This window comes from Corapipo altera, unplaced genomic scaffold (genome assembly GCF_003945725.1).
Source record: "Corapipo altera isolate COAL_440 unplaced genomic scaffold, ASM394572v1 0, whole genome shotgun sequence".
Classification (NCBI taxonomy): Eukaryota; Metazoa; Chordata; class Aves; order Passeriformes; family Pipridae; genus Corapipo; species Corapipo altera.
The window spans coordinates 25552077-25577819 of record NW_020884872.1 but is presented as its reverse complement, the minus strand read 5'-3'; the positions used below and the strand labels follow the sequence as shown (position 1 = coordinate 25577819).

General features: G+C 35.8%; 1 protein-coding gene across 4 annotated transcripts in view; it reads right to left on the bottom strand.

Moving 5' to 3' along the window:
* Nucleotides 1-1615: 1615 nt before the first annotated feature.
* ATP11A (ATPase phospholipid transporting 11A) overlaps nt 1616-25743 on the bottom strand; it is a 112650-nt gene continuing 88522 nt past the window's right edge. The window contains exons 21-30 of one of the 4 annotated variants that reach the window (XM_027640204.1): nt 25238-25340; nt 24837-24982; nt 23825-23884; nt 22116-22243; nt 20237-20372; nt 14808-14873; nt 14411-14514; nt 12441-12606; nt 8158-8273; nt 5690-5805 (exon numbers count right to left, since the gene is read on the bottom strand). In XM_027640204.1, coding sequence (XP_027496005.1) covers nt 8184-8273; nt 12441-12606; nt 14411-14514; nt 14808-14873; nt 20237-20372; nt 22116-22243; nt 23825-23884; nt 24837-24982; nt 25238-25340 — 999 coding nt within the window. In that variant the 3' untranslated portion in view covers nt 5690-5805; nt 8158-8183. Of the gene's footprint in view, nt 5806-8157; nt 8274-10897; nt 10987-12440; nt 12607-14410; nt 14515-14807; nt 14874-20236; nt 20373-22115; nt 22244-23824; nt 23885-24836; nt 24983-25237; nt 25341-25743 lie in introns of all 4 variants that reach the window. The other 3 variants (XM_027640212.1, XM_027640223.1, XM_027640199.1) reach the window with 3 other exon arrangements.

Genomic DNA, 25743 nt, shown 5'->3' with positions numbered 1-25743 from the left:
ATAGGTGTGGGTTTTCATTTGAATGAAATTAAAATTAATAGATCTGTAAGTATTTGCAATGGAAACACACAACAACAAAGCTTTAATAGAATGGTCAAATACTGTTTTTAAATTCCTGTAGAGTATCACCTGAAGAAATCGAAGTACTCAGAAAACAAAACCAAGGAACTTCAGTCTGTCTCCAACCTATCTCATTTCCTATCAAGATAACCTTCAGGAAAGATTTTATACATCAGTGTTGCATTTATAGGAGAAAAAAGTGTAGCCTCACTGTAAAATATAAGAAACAGTTTTCAATTAATTCTATGATGTAAGTTTTACTAAAAAGAGCATAACTTAAGAGCTAATGGAAAACACACAGTAGTGGATTTAGAATACTGTTCAGAACTTAAATTACTTTCCTTTTTTTGTTTAAATAAGTAAATGTATTTTTGTATGCAAAATAAAAATTTATGTACTTATGAGGTAATTTGTCCTTCTTGCTACCGCGTTCCTCCTGAAATCAATACATGATCACATTTTTTCAAAACCAGTTTCAATGTGATATTCCTATCTAATTACAATTCATGCATTTTTAATTCTTTTTGCATGAATACAGGGAAAAACATCTTCCATAAAATACATTACCTCCTAGTACCTTCTCCAGAAGCTCATTCAGTAGAAACAAAATGTGTGTAATGGTTTTGAAACTACAGCAAGTCTGAAAATACTCTATCACCAAATGAAAGAAAATTATGGTCTTTCTGTGCACTCAGCCTCTTCTGTAAGAATCCATGAACATTGCTAACAACTCAGATGGCAAAGCACATTGTTTTTAATTTAGTAAAGTTTCTGTAAATTGACAACATTGCAAAAGAAAAGAAATAGCTCTGGATACCTTGCACAGCAGAACTGTAAGGAAATACAGATCTTCTCATGTGTAGCTTATGAGTTTACTTTGGAAAGAATCTTAGCACTTACCCAATCTGTGCAGGAGGAACAAAGCTTTCCTGGACTGGTACCAATTTCTACTAAATTTTCAACAAATCCCCCACACAGCTCATGTTCCAGCCTTCTCTGAATTTCATTTTGTTAGCTTGCTTTTTTAGCTGACTACATACACTCTCTGAAAATCACAGAATCACAGAATTGTTAGGGTTGCAAGGGACCTCTGCAGACCATCTGGTCCAACCCCCCTGCCAAGGCAGGGTCACCTAGACCAGGTGACATAGAAACTCATCAAGGTGGGTTTGGAATGTTTTCAAAGAGGGAGACTCCACAATATCCCAGGGCAGCCAGTTCCAGTGCTCTGCCACCCTCAGAGTATGAAGATCTTCCTCATATTGAGGTGAAACTTCTTGGGTTTTAGTTTGTGGACATTGTCCTTTGTCCTGTCACTGGGCACCACTGAAAAGAGTCTGGCACCCACCTCTGAGATACTTATATGCATTAATAAGATCCCCTCTCAGTCTTCTTTTTTCCAGACTAAACTGGCCAAGCTCCCACAGTCTCTCCTCATAAAAGAGATGCTCCAGACCCTTTATCATCGTTGTGGCTTCTGCTGGACCCTCTCCAGTATGAGGAGAAATGAGGGTGACTACAAGCATATTCAATAACAGAATCAAACACTCATTTTGTTTTCTGTTATCTACTTACATTTTATTACAGACTAATATGAAACCATCTCATATTCATACTAGAATTATTGTAATTATTTGTGAGCAAACTTAAACCAGTCTTGGATGTTTATATTTATTGCAAGCAGATTCATGTCTCCTGCTTATATATTCTACATAAGGATCCAAACTGTGAATGAATATAAACAAGTTATATTTGGTTGTCTATGGAAATAAAAGTTAAAAATAGCACTGAAAAGAAACTTTACAGTAATGTATTCACACACTGACTCTTCAAATAAAATAAATCAAGTAGTATAGAATAATCTAACCATTAGATTTGAAGGCTGATTTATTTTCAAATAAACGCACCTATAATTGTACAATTAAAAATAAGTGTCAGTATTTGGTGCTGATGACTACAGACATCTTTAATGTTTAATGCACAGATAACTACCCCCAGCCCCCATACAGCAACTTCCTCAGATTCTACTTTACATTAAATCATGAAAGGACATCTAAAATGCAAAGAATATGTCCAAGACAACACAAGTTGAAATCCTGTGAATCTTCATAAGGTAAAAAATTAAAGCTATATAAACTGATTTTTGATTATTCTGCAAAGTAGAATCACATACGTTTTCACTTTTGTAATACTTTCACAAATTTCCATTAAAGCTTTTTTAGCAGAGACAGTAGCATGAGCACAATGACCCCACTGGCTTCCAAAAGAAAAGTAGTGCAGTTCCTCAATTAAACAATTTTTTCCTTTTATTTTTGCAAGCCAGTTGGGTAAAGACAAACAGGCTAATGCAAGCAAGAAAGTAAACTGTAAGCTTTTACATTAAGTGGCTGAACAAACAATTATTGTACATGGTAAAATGAAAAAGATCTTTTGCCACATGCCACTGCAGGTATATATGAACTTCAGTGGCCAAAAAGCTCGAATACTTTCAAAGTCTTCACATACATTTGGTTAGCGCTTACCAGTTTCAAGATATTTATAGAAGCAGTTATGGAGACATTATGCTGTTAAAGCTGCAACAATTTAAACAAGGCAAGTTAGAAAGTTATACAGATTTTTAGACTTTTCCTCTTTAATTCTTTTTTTCTTGATACATAAAAATTTGTCTCCTTTCAGTGTCCCATCCATAATAAACACTATAACGCATTTTGTTCTAACTTCTACTTTTCATCTTTGTATCATCTGATCCATTTACAGTGAAACTCCAAGTTTACACCTGCTGTAGTGGACTAAGTTTGAATGGCAATAGTAACAGGAACTGAAGCAAAAACACATCAAGTGAAGCTGAGTTGATGTTTTATGTTTTTTCCATTAAATGGTCTATTTTAACAAACAGCACCAACCTTTAAAGGGAAAAGTATTGCTAAATCAAAGCATTCTTTCTCCTCCAAAAAAATGTCATCTTTAACTAAAATTTCTTAAGCATGTATATTGGTGTTTAAGCCTGAACAATGTTGTCAATAATTTCGAAGCTCAGGGCTACATGAAGTTTGCAATGAACTGCTTTGTTACTAGGCAGAACAGGAATGCAGCATTTCAAAAACATCAAGCAAAAATATCCTTACTTAAGGCTAAAAGACAGAACTCACAAAGTAAAAAAGCAGGAGGCTTTGTAGAGTAAAAAAGCTCACTATAATAGAACAGCACTGCAAGCACAGCGCTCTAATCAAGCTACCACAAATCTCAACAAAACATCAATAATTTGGATGAAACTGACAGAGCAACAGACTTGTACTTCTAATTTGACATTCATTAGAATTTTAACATTCAGCCACAACTCCACTCTAGGCTAAATTTAAGTGGCCAAAACTCATAGGTATAAAAAAAGCCTTCAAAACATATACTTAAAAAAAATAGAAATGGTGTGTTAACAAATGTATGCGTAAAACAGATTTATAAATAGCTACAGTATGAAAAATATTTCAGTGCAAAGGCAATTTTAAGATTTCTAAAAAATACATTACAAATAATTTGTTAACTACACACAAGAAATTTGTCACTGCTACTGGTATAAAATTTATACCCATATTAACTTTTTAAAAATATATACACCAGTGTTTTATGTAGGGGACGGTTCTAACTGACCAACATTCAAGTCTGCAATGGCAAGTATATGTACACACACCCACACATGTGTATGTATTTCAAAATGCTACTGCTATAAGGACATTCTTTGAAACTTAAAAGTGCTATATGTTATATGATACAAAACATTTGTCTGTGGTGCTCACCATTAGACTTTGTAAAATTCTGTTATCTTTGGTATACTGAAGATTTCACAAATCACTTGACAATCTCTGCTTGACCCAGGGCATTTTAATAATAATTCTCTGTCCGTTTAATGCAAAAATCACTTGGAATACTGTGAGGAAAATTTCCTAGTAAGTTGGTTTTCCTTTTATTAAAAATTAAATTGGGAAGTAAATTTATTTTGTCTGGTTATTTTTGTTTAAACACAAAAAGGGAAAAAATTCTTCTCTGCCACCCTAGTCCATTTTAAAGACAACTAAAAATGTCTTGGCCAGGTCTTCCAATAAAGGCTGCAGGTCTGATTCCAAATATTTTGTTTTCACACTGAAATAAATTTTTAGCTAATGTCCTCACAGAGGTATTGAATGAGGATGGTTATTAACCAGTTCTAACCATCAGGCTGAAACTCACTGAAATCTGATTACTCCTTCAGATATTTCTGCACCCCAAAATAAAACACTGGACTAAAGAAACAAGACAAGGACACTGCTAATAGTTGAATTAGTACAAGGTAAAATAAACGTAGCAGAGAAAACAGAAGTGCAAGTTGGCTGTCATTCTTAAAGTAATTAAAACAGAATCCTTGCAGTCAAACTGGTTTCTATATCCCAACTACGATTCAACTGTTAGTCAACAGCCGTGTGCCACCTTGTGGTTTGTTTGCAAAAGCTAACAGCTGCGTGCTTTGTAATACATCTACCAAGCCACTTAGCCAGTATTTAACCATACAAACACACAAAAAAAGTCAAAATTAAGAGGATGAATCCAGATAGTAAAAGATGCTCATTTGGAAAAACAACTTTTCTTCTTTTAAGGAAAAAAACCCAACAAACTGTGTCAAAAAAAAAAAAAAAGCTTAATACTTTCTGCTATGTATATTTTACAATTACAGGGAGAGGAAGTGGGAACACCAGGTAATCTGCATCTTTGACAAATTCAAAGACCTTTTAGGCAAAATGCTTACATTCAGTTCTTAAGTAGATACCAACACTGATGATATTTACCAACTGAACAGCCAACTTGACTTCATATAGTGTGTGCATACTCTAACAAGGATTGTATTGCCTATATTTCTACAGGGGAAAACTAACTGAAAACCAAACATAGCCCTGATTTGGCCACTTACAAGAAAGTGAACATTAGAGAGTGTTTCTTGAAAGCAGATTTGCACAGAGGAAACACCAGTTTGTTCTACAGAAAGAGCAAAGAAAGAAAAAGGACAGAGGAAAATCAGAAACAGTACTTGTTAAATACGCTTTAAGAGACTTTCATTTGAGATAACTGAGGTCATTGCTTCTGGCTGAAAATTAAAACTGTTGATCTCAAAATGTAGGTCACTGACTGAAACTATGCACTTCAAGTAACAAAGAAAATTACTAAAGGTGACAGAAGCAGTAAATGCATGGAAGTCTTGACACAGGATGAAGACAATTTTCAGTGCTACCAGTCTCACAGTACCAGACTGTGCAGATTGTTCATTGCTCCAGTAGTTCAAAACATAAAAAGAGGCCTATTGGCCTGGAAGGGTTCATACTTCTAGCTCTTGATCCTGTTTGTCTGAACACTACCTCAGACAGCAGAAGCCACGTATAATTTAATATATTTCTGTGACATGTTTGTTTCTGAAAAAAGAAATAAACAAAAATACAGTTTTTAAAGGCTTGACTTGGTGTTCTGTCATATAGACGTTTCCAAACCTGACCCACTGTAGTGGTAGCCTGCACTGGAATGGCAATGCTTATTGGAATAGCCAAAGACAGATGGAAGTACTGAATAATCAACGCCTCTCCAGTGCGTAAACATCATTTTTTTAGAATGAGAATTAGACCTTCTTGCTGGGGAATTGCTGCAGTCACTGCTCCTGTATCTTGGGCTTTTCAGACAGGCAAGAGGTGTGAATTCTGAGATGTGCTCCTGACAGTGCCTCGATGCATTCTGTTAAAGGGACAAAAAGAAACAAATGCACAGTAAATAGACAATCTTGGAACCAAAAGTATATAACTGTGTTCTTTCATAGGCCCATTGTGCCCTAGGTGTAACAATGGCTTTCACGAGAACACCACTCTGGCTATTTGTTTCATGTGAAAGTATAACCTCTCGTGTTGTTTTGCCATCAACCACTTTTAATGTCATCGATTTTATACTCAGACCTACAGAACCAGGCATAATTTTACACTTAACCTCTAAACCTGATAATGGGCTCTTTGGAGAAGAGATGAAAACACAGAGGACTGCTTTCATATCAAAGTGTTTTAAATGAAGTTTATATTTCATTTTGCAATCTCTCCTGGTACATCTTTTTATCTCTGAACTTCTTTAGTCAGGACTTTTTATGAGGAATTTTAAGACAGAACAGATTCAAGTACTTTGCCTGTACTTCCAAAGAGAGGGAATTCTTTACAGACAGTTTGTGCTAACAGACAAAAGTTCCAGAGTTTTAATGCACTTGCTTTGTACTTCTAAGCAGTATTGAATGTTAGACTTGCTTAGGTTACACGTAGCATCTATACAGGCAATTTATACTACACAGTCTAATTGTCCATTAAAATTTATCTGTATCACATAATCACACCACATCTGGCAGAATTGCCACTTCCCCTCAGGAAGTGCTCAAGACTACAGTAACACCATGGCTGCATGACAAGAGCCTGGAACATGTGTACGAGCAGAAAGAAAATTAGCACAGCCCTTTGCCCAATGAGTTGATAAAATTCTTCTCACTAAATGCACATAAAATTTCCAGGTATAGAGATTATGTGATGGTATCTAAGATATAAATGCATTATAAGCACAATTCAAATCAATGTTATCAATCTCTCTCTCCATGAACTCTATATAAGCCAGTTAATCCTCTATTGTCAATTATCCCCTTCCTTCTTCCCTGTTAACCGGAGCATAGTAGCAAAAGGGACAAAATCACAAAATAAATATTAATGATGTAGTTTATAGAACTTTGGCTGAGATCTCACATTACACTTCAATGCCAACCACAAGCTTGAAACACTATTGCATAACCAAGAGCAGTCAGAAAGCTTTCTTACAACAGACACTCTTGGAAAAGTCACAAAACTAAAATGAACTGCTCACCAACAGTGAGGCCTGAGTTCTTTTAAACACATATATAGACCAAATATCATCATTAATACAGAAAAATCAGATTAGCAGATTTTGGTTTGGAAATGTCAGAGGGAATAGTCATATACTGCTTGGTTACTATCTTTCCTATTCTTTCAGCTAGGAATTGAAGCATTTTAGTTACTCTACATGGTTCTAAAAAGAAAATGTTGGGTTTTTTCTACACATGGCCCCAAGGCAAGCACCTCTACCATGTCTGAAGCTACTCAGAAAGGTGGGGTTTTCTACTATTACTTGTCTAACAGTCATTTAAACAAATCAAAAAGCACCCATCAGCTACCTTGAAGATCTACAGCCCACAGAGCACATGACATTTGCCCTCTTCACATACTGATACTTTGCATCCTCACTAAATTCCTCATGTGCTGCTTTCAGTGTCAGGAGAGAATGAAGGGAAAGGAATAGACATGGCATCCAGATGGGAATGTGTTTGAGTAAAAAGTGGCATGGCAAGGAGATGATGTAAAACTGAGAACTTCATTCTGCTAATGAATGACCTAATGTTTGGGGAATTTAGAAGCTCACCACTCATGCTGCTGTCTCATATTTGGCAAAACTCTCTTGATTTGAGGCAGTGATGCAGCAATGCCCTGGTCCATATGGAACACAGTACTATGGTAGACACTGTCAGAGGTACAGCCCCAGCCTTCTGACCCAAGGTCCTTTCCACAAGTAACTCACTGAGATAAGCTTCATGTGTTACTGTCTGCATTTGGTCTATATATGTATTCAAGAGCATGAGAGATGATTGATAAACTGGGTGAGAATTACCTCTGACTTTATGTATTCAACACTATTCTTTTATCCCAAGAAAGACAACAGTTCATATGTGTAATGTGAGTACACGCTGCAATAATGACTGCAGTTCTTACAGAAAAAATGTCCCACAATACCTATACATAACACAGTGTATTTACAGGACAGGAGTATGGGTAAATTGATTTATTATTTTGCCTTACACGATTAAGTTTCCAAGACAAAAAGATCTTACCTGTGGCATGGAACATCTCTTGCAAAAACTAGGCTCTCCAAGTAAAACATACTGATTTTGTATCAATATTGATCAAGTACATCAAAAACTCTGGAGGAAACAGCTGATTTGTAAATAGCACAGTTCACCAATAGAAATTAATCCAAATTGGCAACACGTACAGTACTGTTACCTAGCTTTGATCTAATTATGGCTCGGAAGCTGAAATATTTCCTTCAAGAAGTGGCCCATCGTTGTTCGTCAGTGCATTTAGGGCTGTTTTATGTCTCACACTCTTCTGCAAGGATGAGGAAAAACAGTGAAACTCTTGCTGAATACAAGAGGGAAATGTGAATGAATTGTACCATTTGTACGTAACTGTTATAGCAAACTGGAAAAATGACGGATTTTCTGATAGATTTAAAATCGAAAGGTTATCCAGTGTAAAACAAGGTTTGTACTTCTGGATCCTGAGGTTAATCCTTTGAGCCACCCTGAGGATGTTTTTAATTCCATTTCAAACTCTGTTAAAAATAATTACTCTCTAAAGCATTAAACTGACTAAGTACTATGGGCTGTGTGTCCTGCCCTTCTGACAATAACTTGTACTAAAACAGGAGAGGTCCCCGTGATACACTGAGGCCAAATCAATTCCAAGTTAAGGAGCGGGCATCCCGCTTCACTACTCCCCAGAACAACTGGCTTGCTGAAGGGAGTGCCACACACCAAGGTGATGGGGCTGGTGCTAATGAAGGCTGACTTACAGCTTAGTCATTACACTGAGGGAAGAGAGGGCCTTGGGGAGTTGCCAAGGAAACTTCTTGCACAGGATTCATATATTGCAACAGCAAGATCCATTGCTTTGTTTTCCATAGAGGAGGAGCCTGACAAAGGCAGCAGTTTTCTTGTGACCAGTGTTATAAGCTCCCTGTGCAGCTGCTCAACAGTAGCTAAGCCCATTGAGGAACAGAAGAATGATAAGTCCCCAGAGAGGCTTCCCCAGGCAAAAGTACCACTTCGGGTTTTCCCAAGTGCAGCAAGAGGTAGAGATCTCATAATGTAGCTGATGGGCCAAGCTTGTGATTCAGTGAAAGCAAAGTAAAAAAATCATCAAAAAATCATCAGTCAAAAACAAAGAGAAAAAAAAGTATTTCTTAAAAAGGGATGGGAGCACAGAAGTCATTTATGGCTCAGGAACTAAACAGTTGGTATTTCAGCTACAAAATACTTGTGATTGCTGAAACACTGTTAATTGAAGTGACAATTATAAAAATGGAAATAGGATAATTTAAAGTGAATTTATATTTTCCCTAACAGAGAGGTTGAGCTTCTGCTATTAATGATAGAAGAAAAAAGAAAAGAAAAATATAATCAATATAGACTGGATATATTAAAAAAATACCTTACTACTTTTCAAAAGTAAAGGCTGAAAGAAGCCTCACAGATGCACAATATCAGTTAAAGCACAAAATTCAGCTTGTTTCATTGAGCCAGAGAGTTGCAGAGACTACATATATGAGAAATAAGCAGAATTTGACTGAAATTACCAAAAGGCAACAGATTCCTCCAAAGCTTTTGCAAAATTAATGTTTTAGCCCAGGAAAGACAACAGTTCATATGTGTGTGTGTATATATATATATCAGTATTAATATGCATGCACATATATATACATACACTTGTATGTACATGTATGTATGTTTATACATATACATATATGTCTGTAGGTGTATATGTATATATCCATGTATCACTGAAAAGCTCTCTCTCAAAAAAAAAAACAAACAAAAAACCAGAACCATATCTGTACTGTTTAAAAATATCTGAATGTCAATGACGGTAAACAATCGCTCACCACACACCAGAATGACTCTCAAATACATGAAAAATTTTGAAGCATAAGAGTTGCTCCAAAGGCTTTAAGTATTCTTATTGCCTGAGAAGAACTAATTTACTAGCCTGGGAGGTGGTTGCTAGTCCTATGTTAATTAAAGGTTTTCAAACTTTTTTTTTTTTTTTTTACAAAGAAAGCAATATAACTTATAGGAGTGCAATAAATGTAAAAACAATTGTTCATAAGCTCAGTTCAAACCAATCTTAAGGCACTTAAAAGTCAATTTTAGCCAGAATTTTCAATAGTGAAAAAATGGTGTGTATTTTCTCTGTGACTTACATAATTACAGTACATTTTATTGAGTATATATTTTCAAAGGGGGAAAAACAGGAAATATGTTTATCTTAGCCAAGTTTTCTTGGAGACTATAGGGTAAACAAGATTTACTTGCATTTCTTCTACTTTTATGTTATATTAAATAATGTCACATACAGGTCTTGAGCTGTTTTCTTTATAGAAAGAGCATAGAATTTTATAAAAGGGAACATAAGAAAAATTCAGTTTCAAAATGCATGCTAGGAAAAAACTTATTACTAAAAAAGTTGCATTTTCCTTTATCACAGTGGAGAAGATACATTAATATATCCCAAAGATTGCTTAAATGGTTTCCAGTACCCCATTTTCTGTATGATGGTAGTAATATCAGCCTAATCAGAATTATCACTTCTTTGTGTGGTAACTATTCCATTTATTCAGGTACAATGGAAACATTACATGCATTCACCTACAGACAGACCAATGATTAAAATGGGAATATAAAAATCCTGGATTCTTGAGGCAGAAAGGTTCTGTAAAATGCAGTAACAAAAGTGACAAAAAATGATAATGACAGAGATGGACTGTGACAACAATTCATAAAATCTTTGAGATAAACAGAAGGAAAAAACTGTACCAAAAAGTAGTCTTCAAAATACAGCTGAGATGAGTCACAAATGGAGATAATGAGTAAGGTAAATAACTTCTGATGATAAACATTTTACTGTCCTTTGAATGAAATGGCCAAGCATGCAGAAAGGCAGAAAAAAGTCACCTTTTGTTCCATTAGAAACTTAGACTGCTTGAAGTCTGAGAAAGCATAAAGATGGTGGACTGCTCAACAGAAAGGCACTGATGTTTAGTCTGATTTCCCCAGATGTAGGAAGCAACCGTGCACATCATTTATGTTTAAAGCAAGGTAGCAGTTATTTAGACAAAGCGGATTGGAAGACAGGAAGAAAGAAAGAGAGGGAAGAAGAAACACAAGGGATATAACTGGTTAAAAGTCACAGATTTTCTACTAAATATTAAAAAGTGAATATTGCAAGTGTTGAGCCCAAAGTCTGCTTTATAATTGATTCATTTTCCAGCACTAATACACAGTGTCTCTAAGAAACACTGCAATAGTTTTGTTAGAGGCTTTTATTCAATAGCCTGTTTCTTTGCCTTAACCCATGCTCATTCTCTCTCTTTAGTCTTCTTTTAAATTAAGCATGCAGAGCCTATACTGAGATTAACTTCTTCCAGAAGTAGCACATAGGGCAAAGATGATGTATCAAAGATCTCAAAATGAAAAACCACTACATACTGATCCACCTGAGAATGCTTTTCTGCTATTCTTTATTCATTCCTGCCCTCCTGAAGTGAGGCATTATTACACCTGTACATTCTAGGAATACAAAACAATGGCAAGGGGTTTTACCTTTACCAAAGGGAAATTTTATTTTTCTTGGCAGTAAAGCTCCTCTATTCCTTTCCTCTTAATGCAAAGCACCTTCTCAAACATCAAAATGCTACCTAATCCCTACAGTTGCCAGTAACTCATTATTTTAACCTACCAATGGCAGCTGATGGACTGAAAAGGGCAAGGGCAGTAACATTAAGGTTCAACACCTCTAGTGTCCTTTACATTCTAACGTATAGATATATAAAAGTTTACTGGGGTTAAAATAGAGCTAACATTTTCTATTGAGGTTGGTTTAATGTCCCCAGCATAGCACCATGCTTCTGACAGAACCTGGCTTCCACTCCAGCCTCAACAAGCAGGCCTGTATTTACACAGTGGTTCCTCTTTTTTGGCTGATCAGATGAAAGGAGAAAATAGACTTTAAAATCCTCTTCCCACTGGCAGAGCAAGGTAAATTTATGTAGAAATAATGGATCAGAACAGGCAAAATGTAAGTTGAAATATAAAAGAGGAACAAATTGTTAATAGGATAAGTTTTAATGCATGTGTTTTTGTAAAAGGCATCAATCAGTATATTATTGGATATAAGTGCCTTCTATCTACCCTCACAGAGATCCCAATCCCCTTGCCCTTATCTCCTCTAATCAGAAATCATGTTGAGCCATGTACCTGTCTCCCACCATCCTCATCAGCTGATTTTCCTATGGTTGTTCATATGGAGGCACCAAGGTTGCCCCAGGATTCATGTTAATACCACCATGTAAATAACTGGTAGTGTCTTTCATCATACTGCTCAGACACCACAGGTGGGGAACACCTGTTCTAATCTTGTCTCTGACTTTGAAAGAGGACTAATTACTAGAGACTTGTGATACAAAAAACTAACTTCACAATGAAAAGTATTTCTTACCTGGATTCTTTCTGTTGCTGTAGGCCACAACTCTCTGTATAAGACCTTCTTCAAAACATCTGGAAGAAGGCTGACAGTTATGAGCAGAATTATACCCAGCCATGCAGGACCACTAGACAGCATTTGCATGAACACATAATACATCCTCTGATAATTGAGAAAAGGCCTGGTAGGAAAAAAGAATAAATAAAAATTACACTTCAATACACAAAAGAAAGACTGACAATGTTAAATATAAAAATTATGACAGTGCTGAAATTGTTCAGGTTCAGCTTCCCAGTTCGTGGGATTTTATCCATCCCAGTTTTCTCAAAAGAAGAGCTAAACATGCTGGAAACAACTACCTTCCTCTTGTCTTCCAGGCTGCAGGAAATACTGTGCCCTCCTCCCCTGCCATACTGTCTCTCCCTTGCAAAGATAAACTAAGTTACATTCTTATTCTGTTTATGCTCTTCCATATACCCTTATCTTGCCCTAGGTATTTTCCACCTTTCTTCTCAGTATCCCATCCACCACTTCCCTCTTTCCTAAGGCACACTTGTCTGTATGTATCTTTAGAGTAAGGCTCATTAACCATACCTATTTTCATACCTCTCAGGCTCCGCTACACATCTCTGATAGTTTCATGTTATGACCCCTAACCTAGTCACCACATTGTTATCTAATCACACTTTCAATACTTTCATTTGCATACCTCCCTGTATACCATGGCAGTTGGATGGTTATTAATATGCCACCACTACATAGTACTGGGAACCAGGGGCCATGATTACTGGGAGCAAAAATCAAGGGACAGTTTGCAATAACACAGTGTAAAGCCCTCCTACCACTGGGGCAGTTTCCTGATAGTTTCCAAAATTTGATAGTATTTGCCGACATAAAAGGTAACCAAGCTAAAATACATTGTTGCATGTAAATAGTACACTCTAATATGCAGCAAGGCTAAAGCTGGCTGAAAAACGTAGCAGGGAAAATGTTGCTTCTGCAAATTGTTTTCCTCTTGCTGCTGAAGAAATTAAGACCTCATCTTACTAGGAAAAAAAAAGAGGCTGCTCGATATCCAATGAGTTGAGAGACAGCTGCAAAAGACACTCATTTGCAAAAGACACATTGAAATACAAATCCTTTCTCCAAATTAAATGGCATCTTAATCACCATGAAATAGTTACCCTCTGCCTTCTCTCTAGTCCCTCAAAATGTTATACTTATGTATAAAAAGTAGAACAGCTCCAGCAGACACATTATAAAAGATGGGTCCTCTACAGCTGCGAAATGCAATTTCAAGTTCCTGACAGCAATCAGGGACAGTAAGGAACTGAACTTGTTTCAACTTGATTTCCTTCACAAAAACTTTCAGTTTCAAGTACACAGAATTTTTAACAGGAAAAAAACCCCAACACTTTAAATCAGCTATGTACAAGAGTTATACTAATTCCTAGAGAGCTTCTTACCAACAGGAATAAGCAGGTGCTCAGACACCTACAGTAAATCTACTTTGATAAGCAGGAGGCAAATAACGAGCTCAAATGCAGGACTCTGGGCCACCCACATTACTTCCCTGTGAGTTTCACTCCTGACTCCAGTTTTCACTGCTCCAGCTAGTTCCTTCCAAGACTGGCTAGCCACCAGCTGCATAGACATGACCTGTTCTTGTGACATTTTGTCTCAGAGAGGCAGCCTTGGCTCCTTGAACCAACCCTTGGATTGCTTTTGACTGACACTACTGAGATAGACCCAGTGGTAGTCTGAGGTCTGATATTCTTCTTGTATTCTCCTTCAAAAAGATTTTAGCAGATCTTCAGTGAATGAAGAGCTGAGAACTCTCCAATTAGCACTAATGATGTGATTAAAATGGAGTTCTGCAATGGATAAAGTCTAAATTTAACTCTGTTTCGGACAAAAAGGTGAAATATAACAACTTTATGTTTCTGAAATAACATTTGCAATGCAATTTTGATTAGGGTTCATACCAAATAATTCCTCCCCAGAGCAGAGAAAAGATAATGTAGAATACGAGTGATCCCCAGATCACGAAGTGATTTATCCATGTCCAATAGTGTGTATCTAGTGCAAGCTTAAAAAAAAAGAAAAAAAAGAGATCATATGGTGTTATCACTATCTAAGAGCAACAGAATACTCAGTAGGAGATAAAATAGAACTGTACTTTTTGAAAAGAGGGATGAATTCTACACAGAATTAGCCAAAAACATTTTTCAGTTTTGAGCACAGTTAAGAAGGTACAGATAGAAAAATCTACATTTAAACTAATAAAACAAAGCATGGCCATAGAGAGAAACAGATATAAGTAAGCAGCAATTAGAAAACAAGCTCTAATAGTTTCAGTGGATAAAACACAGCACCCCTTACCTTCAATGTAACCGTGAATACAAGCACAGTAAACACCACTGTTCCAAAGGTCCAATTTCCAAACATCTATAAAAAATGGTCCAAAGCAGTTATAGGCAATATTGTCCCCTACTTTGTGAATTGTCCAGAATAAATATCTTAAAGCTATGTATTGCTTTGTATCATGAACTGACACCTAAGCAAAAACACTGAATTCCTACATGACCTATCCAGTGCAAAGTGTTTTGGTTTCTTGCTCTTGTGTGTTACACACCTCAGATTTCATACAGACAGAAAAAGAACACAACCAATCCTCTCAACCTGAAGTTCACAGGTATGTTTCTTAATAAAAATTAAGTGTAGCACAGTTAAATCACTGAGATTGACAAATGAACTGCAGTAATTTCATCAATCTTCTTGGACGTCATCTTTTCTCTGATCTCCCTTCTCTGCTGTCCTTGGCATCCAATAATTTCTCGTAGGTTGAACAGCATATTAAGCAGATGAGTAACAGTATACAAAAAGAATGTGACCACCATCTAAGTACATAAATGTCTACATACATTTAAAGATAAAACACTTTTAAATTGTGTTTGATTTTTTCCCCACCTGCATAACAAAATAAAAACACTTCAGCTTTTCAGGTGGGCAGAAATGATCATCAATGCTGATGGAGAGAAGAAACCGGTCACAGAGGATTGCTTGGACTGCAGTGGCTATTGGATGACCAGGTTCAGGATCCAGAGAAATGTTGGGAAAGTAAGCAACAGTTAGGGCACTCTCTTTTAGAAGAGACTTTGTTTGATTCAGAGTATTGCACCCATGAAAGAGAAGAGTGCCCAAGAGACCTGAATTATTTTGAAAGAGAACTGCTGCGATCTCATGAATTCCCTTCTGCAGGAAGACATGGATTTCAGTAGAATATCCAGTTGGCCAAGTAGGATGTTTCTCAATGAACAAAAAGGCAAAATGGGAGCATACAAGAGATGACAATATGGGCAGGAAGTAAACAGATAGCATAAAAGCATTACCCGGGTATAGAGGGAAAAAAATCGCAGACAAAGGTCAGCTCTGACTAGGATTAGTAAGGGGTGTCGAGAGTGACAAAAATGATATTTATAGATATCCTTGTTTCAAAGGGAAAATGAAAGTGGAGTGGTAAGACAACCTAGTGGAAAGTGTAACAGAAAATGCTGAAATATGCAATACTCTGGATAGCAGTTTTCACAACCAAAACCTGCTTCTTGCATTTAACAGCAAAGCTTGGGAAAGAAAGGAGCAGCCAACAGTGTGGGAGCAACAGGTTAAGGAGTTGTTAAGGAGAGAAAACAGTGAATGCAACGTATCTTGAATTTAGCAAGGCATTTGACACTTGGACAATAAGGAAGCAGGGGTGGGGTAAATGGACTACTACTAGAGTTGAAAACTGGCTGAACCACTGACTCAAGAGTCCTTGATGTTTGACTGGCTGCTGGTAATCAGTGAACCACACTAGAAACAGCTACGGGGGCAGATATTGTGGAACATCCCTGTCAGTGGCCTGGATGGTGACACAGAGAACATCATGAGCAAACTACCAGGTGATACAAAAATACAGAGCAGCTGACATAATGAATGACAGAGTTTCAATTCAGAGGGACCTCTGCTGATTTGAGAATCATGCCAACAGATATCTTATGAAATTAAATAAGGAAAAGTACAAAGATTTACATCTAAGGAGGAGTAGTGTCATATATTGGAACTGACTGGCTGAGTAATGGCCCTGCAGAAAAGGAAGTTGCAGTGGGGTTAACATGGACTCCAAGCTGAATTCAAGCTTGTTCTATACATAAGGGAAACTGCAAATGGAGCTGCACTGGGAGGAACATGGCCACTGAAGAAAGGTTATTATTCTCATGTACTCAGCTACAGTGAGATTGAACCTGGAACACCATACTCAGTTTTGGGCCCCTCAGTTCAGGAGCAATGTAAAAAAAAATGGAAAGTATCAAATGGCAGGCAACCAAGGTAGTTAGCAGCCTATGGTTCTTCTGCAAAGAGAGGTTGAAGGACTTATTTAGTCTGGTGGAAAGAAGGTTAAGGAACAACCTAGCAGCTGTCCACAAATATCTGAAGAACTACAGAGCTGAAGAACTGGAACAGACATCTCCAGCAACAAGTAATATTCTGCTTGGATACTGTGAGAAACTTCTTCCACCATGAAGGCAGAAAAACACTGGAATAGGTTTTTCTATCCTCAGGGATATCCAAAACTTGAAAATGACTAGGGAAAGCATTCAGCAACTTGATCTTAATCAGCCCTGCACAAAGCAGGGATTTGAACTGGATCACATCCCATCTAAATTTTTCTGTATGAGCTTGCCCAGTATTAAATCACAGGGGATCTGTACAGGCATATGATCACACAAATGTGCTGCTGTGTGACAAATTCTGAAGGGAGACCACAGCCAGCAATAAGAGAGAAATCTGTAGGAAACTAGGTTGAGAATGTGATGAACTGGGAACAGAAAATAAATTTAAAAGTAAAGAAATGACTGGTTGAAAAATTATTTTTCTCAGTAACCATTTCACTATTTTAAAATTGTTCTACACCAAGTGTATAGACACAAAATGAAATTCAGAAAACTTTCGGCATTTTGACCTTTTACTTAGATATGTAATATAATAATTCTATAGGCTCATGCCATCACTGTAATACTTCCGGTGCCCTAAAAAAATCTGTGCAGTTAAAACTGGCCAGGAATCTGGATCAGGAGCTTCCAATTATGCCATTTATCGACTTCCTTCTTTCAGTTAAATTTTACAATATGCTCATGTCATATCTGGCATCTCTCAGAGAGCCTACTGTCAGTCTAAGTTCCTGCATTTTGAACAGTTTTGTCCACATTTTCAATATAAGCTGCTAGATGAAATAAAAGAGTTGAAACAACCTTTCTCTGTGTTCATTAGGCTAGATAGACAGCATTGGGCTGCAACCAAACCCTTTACCTCACCATCTTACTGGCTCAGAAAGTGAGGTCATAGCACAGAGACACGAGACTCCATAAAGCTGCTGATTTGGCACAGGGAAAGGTAAATGGAACAGTACGGGAAGGTGTGAGTTTCAAAAGCTCACAATGGCTTTTCAGCACTGAATACCTCAAGATAGTACTCATGCCTTTAATTCTGTTTGTTACCATCTAGTTTATTAACAAGTTTTTTCTATGTCCTACTCCCAGCCTATCCAAGACTTCCCCTCCTCCTTCTGCGACTATATTTGCTGCTCTTCCATGTTCTAATTCAGCATTTTACTCACCTACTTTCCTTCCCATTGTATTGTATTTGCCATTCTGTTACTCCTTTTAAGTCACCCTCAACCTAGCTTAACAATTCTACTTAATGTACTCCATATCAAATGTTAAAATTTAAAGAAAAAAATCAAACAGGAAATACATTTTATTATATGATTAAACTAAGATGACACTTGATACTCTGCAATGACTTCTACGGTGCCTTCCTTTCCTCTTACTTTCTTATACAACACCAACCAGGATGTCATATCCAGAGTGGAACACCACATACACAAAGAAACACCAAAAATTAATAACAATTAATAGTAAATAAATCTCCAGCACCCATTTTAACAATATGGAACCTAACTTGAATCATTTTATAGCATTTTATTGCATTAGTATTACCATCAGCTTTTTTATCTCCTTTCCTGCTTTCTACCTGTTCCATAATAACATACTGTTGCAGTAGTAAACCCTTCAAATCTTCAAAACCTTCATTGACTTTTTCAAGATGTAAGCATAATTTAAATACTGAGAAATAACCATCAACACCTATTAGCATCCATGTATGTATGAACTCACATAAGTACCACTATTCCTGAACACTTAACATTTTCAAGCCTTTCAATTTAAAATTGCAGCACAATATCTCTAAGTCTTATAATAAACACAGGTATGCATGCTGAGTAATGATGAATTTTCTAACACACTCCAGACACTCAGGACTCAGAATGCCTCCTCAAGCAACGTATTTTATCATCAAATATTAACATGGGTATCTAGTTGTAGATATAAATATTCAAAATTTGAAAATTAGGCATTAGTCTGGCTTCAGAGCCTTAGAATTTGACTGAATGTGTGCAACAGAAGACGACTAAAATTTCAAAAAGGAACACAGTTCAGAATATTTGTAATATAAACTGTTTACAAAATTTGTACAGGTATGATAACTCTAATTTTCAGGACCAAAGATATAAGCTAATGCAGAATTTTGAACATCTAAAAGAGAGTACAGTGGTACCAAGAAAAGATATACTGCAGTGTACAGTTCTGTCTAATGGAAATACATTCTGCCCTTAGAAAAGCTCCTTTAAACAAGAATTCTCTCACACAGTATAAGTTCATTTCCCTAACAGATGTCACAAAGATGGTTTTAATAATATCTGAATATTGCATTTCTAGCAAATATTTATGTTGCCTGTAAGCAACAAAACTGTGTACAGTTTATTTTCTCTCTCACTTTGAGGGTCTTTTCTAAAGCCATTCGAGCACATTATAGCATCAACTGTAACAAAAACTTCCATAGCAGAGATAGTCAGCAACAAAACGTAGGTTACAGAAAAGCACACAACAAAATAACAAAATGCAAGGAAGCAAAAAGCCTTTTTAAAGTTCATGGCTCTTTATCATATCTCATATACATCAATATGTTTTATATAAAGGTCCTTTTATTATAAGTACTTCTAAAGTAGCTATAAGGAACAATTCTAACTATAGGTTTAAGTGATATTTTATTGCTCTTTACCAGTTTAATTAAAGAACAGTGAAAGATGAAATGGATATCATGACAAATCCACAATAGTCTTACCATGTGAGTGCTGGTTGTCATTAGCTGAGGATAGGAAGAGAAGCAAGTAGCAAAAAGAAAAAAAGCACACAAATAAAATAGACCAAAATATCAATGGATAAAATAAATAAAATGCAAAAGTTCTTAAGATTTGCATTCATGTGACTGCAAAGCAAGCAGAGATACGTTATTTTAAGCTGCCATATGTCAAAAATAATTAAACTATTAAAAAGCTGTTATATTTCAGATCTTTTATGACCATTCATAACTACTCTACCAGGAGTCTTGACATGTTAAACAGATATTCGTCCGATTTATGTTAAGCATGAAACGGAAAAGTCACTATGTAAATTCAAAATGAATACTTGGAATTTATGATACTTATTTCTCCTAAGTTGTATCTAGTCCTATGTCTCTGCTTACTGATACACAGTGTGTCCCACTGCATAGTTCAGACTTCACTAAAGAGATAACCCATCTATCTCACTGTAACTCATAAAACAGTTATCATCTTGCAGGAAATATTGAAGAAAACAATTAAAACTCTGTTCATTTCACAATTGACATTAAAAAAAATTATCATTGACTGACTGATCAAATCCAACACTAACCTGTCCATTGCTGGTCACAGCTGTGTTGTCAAACAATAAATAGGCACCAAAGAAAAATACCGCAGCATCAAACACTCCTAGGAATGTCCAATAAATAAATGCACGCCAGCGCAGCAAAGCATTCTTAGCAACATCTCTGTGTAAAATAAGATACATGTATTCATTATCAGCAGGTTTGAAAATCCCAGACAAATGATGTCATTCATATTGTTTTTTAAAGAAAAAACAATTGAGAAATTGCATGCAAAAGCACCCCCTTCCCACATGACAACTGTCTACCACTTCACCAGTAAATTTTTCCTGAAAATGTCCTCTTCATTTATTTTCATTTCTTTTTTACTAAACTGTTTCAATTGCTGCCTGTAATTCTGCTTATTTCAACTGTATGGTACACTCCTCTGTGCTGCACCTATTTACTTTTCAATCTTTTTACAGAAGGTATCTCTTTTCCAGTATTTGCTGTGCACATGATGATCCACTGCAGATATGAAATTAGAACACTAGAGGTCTCTGGAGACTTTGCGTTATTTCCTATTGGGGACTTATATACAGACTATTACAACAAAACAAAACATTAATTTTATGTGGAACATGCAAAAAGAGTGGTTTGCAGTTGACTTGAAGCTTCAGGTCAAATAGTACTTCCTCAACATTTTCCCATAAAAAATACAGGAATTGGTCAACAGCATAACTCTTCACTAGCATGTATTTTCTTACAACAAAAAAATTTACATGTTACAACTTTAGCTCTTGTTCACAGAATGGGTAGGTATCAACTTGGTATACAGCATAAAACACATCAGAGTAAATCAGAATAAAGTTAAATGAAGACCCTGAATTACAGAAACATTTGCTACCAACCAATACTTTCACCATATGAACTTTAAAGACTGTCTGATGACCACACGAAGTAACTTCTCCCTGCAGATTAACAATACAGATTGCAAACCCATACATGGCAAACAATAGCCTATCTGGCCTAGAACAACTGTACAATTGCCCAAAACAGTTTAGCAATAGGCTCTGTTAGGTATCAAAACCCAAAAATTCCTGACAAATAACCTCTGCTAGCTTTCAAAAACTGAAAAAAGTCTTCTGATTTACCATTTCTAAACTAAAAGCATTTAAAATATAAAAGAGAAAATAAAAATATAGGGATTGAGTTTCAACTGTATTCTCTTGTATTCCTCTTCAGTTTCATCAGTAAAAACATATTAGTGCACTGATTAACCTTTGGGCATCTACTATTACTTCTTTCAAAAAATGTTTTTCCTTTGATTACCTACTATTAACTCTCCCTGAAATGTACTGTGTTTGCAGCCACAAGGATCAAATCTGGGCAATGTCCCTAATTTAGATGGCCAAATGCAATTAATTGGCAAGAACTGTATTTCAAGTGGCTAAGAACCTAAACAAGTCACAATTCCAATCCTCAGAAGTGAATCAACAATATGCAGAGGACAACGTTGGACACCACACAAAATACACCCTCTGATACAACACTTTACCACTCAGTCCTCTTTTCTTTCAGAATAAAACATGTATATAGGAAAAACCCAGTATGTTTTCTTTTTTAAAAATACTTCTTTTTCCCATGGTTTGCAGAAATAGAGTACTAAAAAAAATCATAATTTTATTTGTAGAACAGTAATTTCTATTTTGCTCTCACTCACAGAGCAAATGAGTAGTGTGGTTTCTAAATATACATGTAAAACTACACTACTGTACTTTGTAGATGTGGTCTTCAGCCCTTCTATCGTGGTGTATCTGATGTTCTACCATAGCCCTGTAGTACCAAAATCCTGAAGACTTCTATTGTAACAGAGATAGATCCCACAACTGAGCAGTCAAACTTTGGTGCACAGTGTATTAATTTTACCTGTACAGGGAAGGCTCTCTCTTGAGTGTGTCTGCGCTGACATGTTGTTCCATTAGACCATAGAAGAGGATAGGAAGGGAAGTGAAGCTGATATTGTACAGTGTTAGATACGCAGTATCGTATAAAGTCTGTAGATGAAAAATAAGTAAATCAGGTATTTTAATTTAAAATTAAATCTTCATTTAAAATTAAATCCTCTGCATGACACTTGATTTAAAATTAATGAGTCACTTTTTCAGGAAAACAAAATCATATTCCTTCAGAATGGAGGCAAATATCCCTGAACAGCTGCTAACTGATATAAGACAACTCTGCACTTGTATCCTGTTCATCTGGAGGACAACAGCTAAGCTAAAAGATCCATTTAATAGTCTGATTCACATACTGGCCCCCTCCTCTTGTTTCAGCTGTAAGACCAACTCCGAACTACCCAAACTGAAAAACAGCTGATTCTTGTAGAGGAAGAAATTCCTCTCTGGCACATCCACACACACTCCTTCCCTTTTTTCTCCTCTATATAACATGGAGACATGCAGAGAGACAGGAGAAGTACTCCAAAGGTTCTTCAACTGTGGGTGACTGCAATGAGCTATACAAAGAAACATCACAATGTGCCTTTGAGTCTTCTCACTGAACTACTTTTTCACATATGTCACTGTAACTAGCCCTCAAACCTACTACATCACCTCATAAAAAGAGTTGTTTATTTCTCAAAACCTATCTGGCAATCATTTATGCTGGAAAAATTGCTGTCAAAACCCCCTTTTTGATTCAAAATTATATTTAGCACTTAAAAGAATAAAATCAATCTAAATTTTCATCAGCATATGCTTTCATATCTAAATCCTAATGATGCTTGAAAAAACCCTACAAAGTTTTCAGCCGTCATTTAAAATTAAAACCAAAACAGACAAAAAATAGTTCTGTCATTTTTACTCCTCCTGGAGCTTTTTTTTTGAGATATTTGACAAATTCAAAGCAACAGTACTATTTCTCCCAATTAAATCCTACTCTTGCCCAATTTAATCCTGAAAATATAAACCTTTTTTTTTTCTAAATTTGGTCATTCATTCCTTTGTTTTTTGGTCCCTCACTCAGAAAAAAGAAGAGATAGATCTTTTCTGCACAAATTAGATGAGAGCAAGGAGAAGAGAAAATGAACAAAAATTTAGGAAGGAGGATACTGGATCCTGTCCTGAATGATGGCACTTGTCTGGTCAAGAGCAGTTCACTTTTCCTCTATTTTTCTGTTTTTATTGTTTCTTTTCAACTAATTGAATGCTGCTATTTGTCTGAAATTTGTAATTTATACTCATATACACCAAAGAAAATGAGTTTATTCTTCCATTTTCATTCTGGATTCTAAAAATGAACAACTAGTTCAATTATTCATCTTTCAGGATTTCCTCTGCCCATGTCCAATAAGCTTAAACCCAACTGACTCTACATTTCCATAGACATTTCACTTTGCATTGCCATTTCTAAATTTTGTGTTCCTGTATTCCTTGACTTTGAGAATAACATTGCTTTTATGATAATTCATAAAACTGATTTCTGTAACTTAACTGCGATTGCCACTGAAAACCATTTGAACCAAAAGTGATGGTCTTTTTAAAATGTGTAAACTAATACAAAAGTTTTCTCAGGAGGATCCGTTTTTTAAAAAAAGCAAGAGAAAACATGACGTTGATGGAAAAATAAAAACTAACCTGTTGTGAAAACCCACAGAAGAACTGATATAAAAACTGAGGAAAAATGAAGCAGACATTCTGAAAGACAAAGTGACAGTTGTCAACTGAAATGCAAGCACTAATTTATATGCTGTACAATGCTATAGCTAACGTATACCATAGTTTTATAACACTAGTAATAGAGGACATTGCAGAACATTAGAAAAAGCTGCATATATGAAACATCAACAGTCACATCTTGCATTACTACCACTAAGAAAAACACTTAAATATTTTGAAAGCAAACTTATAAGGCTACAGTTTCAAAATTCAAGGGCAATGAAATTTGTGATCCAGGAGCACAGTTCATTAAGCCAAGGCAATTAAGGGACAATTCACAGGAGGACACAAACCATGATAAGCAAGCGCAGGCATGGTTTCCAGCAAAGCAACTGAAAGATGTTTCTAGCTGTGACTGCAAACGTCATCCTCTCCTAATTAGACATATAGACACTAAAACCTTGGATTATCCTCTGGCAGTTCCTTTCTATAACCATCCATTGCTTACTGAAAGAACTTCAATTGGATCCCAACATTTAGAAATAACAAAACTGTCTGAAGAGGGGGATGCTCATTATAACCTTCTTCCACCTACACTATCCTAATGAATTTAACATAACTTAATTTACATTAGTTTCTAAGTTCTCAAATACTATTTCCAATGTGACTTAAAAGGTCACTGTAGAGACAACCCACAAGGTATTGGAAATAACAGAACAGTTTGAGATGAAATTTGTAGGAGATGAAAAAGTAAGACAAGGCAAATTTTGGGTTTAAACATAACATAGATTACAGAATGTATCTATGTAAAAGCTATTTCACTTCATCTTCAGGATAGAAACAATAATCCCATTTCAGCATTGTATCTGGCACTCAACAAAATCTCTTTATGGAATTACTGCTGTTTTGTACTATTGGCTGGGAAAACTGTATATAGGTATTACCATGTAAGTTTTTGAGATTTATGTAATTATAATAAGCATTCTCCTACCTTATAAAAGAAGTATTGCACAAGTTCAGATATTCTAACATAATAAAAATGCCCATGAACAAGCAACATCTTTTTCAAATGTTTAAATTTAGGTATTGCATAGTCACTGTTTCTTGCTGCTTGACGACCTTCTTTGCCAATGATTCCTTAAAAAAAAAAAAAGATGAAGCTATTTAATAACTAAAGGACTATTAAAAAATACAATTATTTGAAAAATTATATAATAATACTATAACATTGATCTAATGGGAGACCACCACTGTATTTCATACAATTTGTGGGATAAACACATTGGAAATTGTCTATAAAACGTATAACGTGATTCTTCAAAACTGCCTGCTTTTAAGAAATAAATGGGTTTTGTCATTTCACTGAATTAATATTCTAAAAAGTGTGCTTACCTATACCAACATGTGCTTCTAGAATCATACTGACATCGTTTGCTCCATCACCAATTGCTAATGTGATAGGATGCTCCTTTGATAACTTAATCAATTTCACAATCTGGAAAAAAAATAGTGTTAAAACTCTTATCTGTAATGGTTTGCTTATTTTGCATGAGTGTACAATTAAATACAAATTACCAAGATGGTTATATAAGAAATCCCCTGAAGGGAGACAAAACTAATGTTACCCAATGAAACTACTATGCATAAAGATCACAGTTTCTTCATATTACAAAGTATTTGTTCCAAACATTTTTCAAATACTTCCAAACTGCTTTGAGAGAGATAGGACAGGAGGAAGGAAGAGCAGAATAAAAGATGTTGTTGAGACTGCTTAACACTGTGTAAGTGCATTAATAAATTAAGAGGGTTCCAGATACAGTGTTCAATTTCAAAGAAATCCTGAAATTAAAGACTGAAAAATTCTGCTTTCTTAACTGTGCTGAATTTTTTTCTTAGTA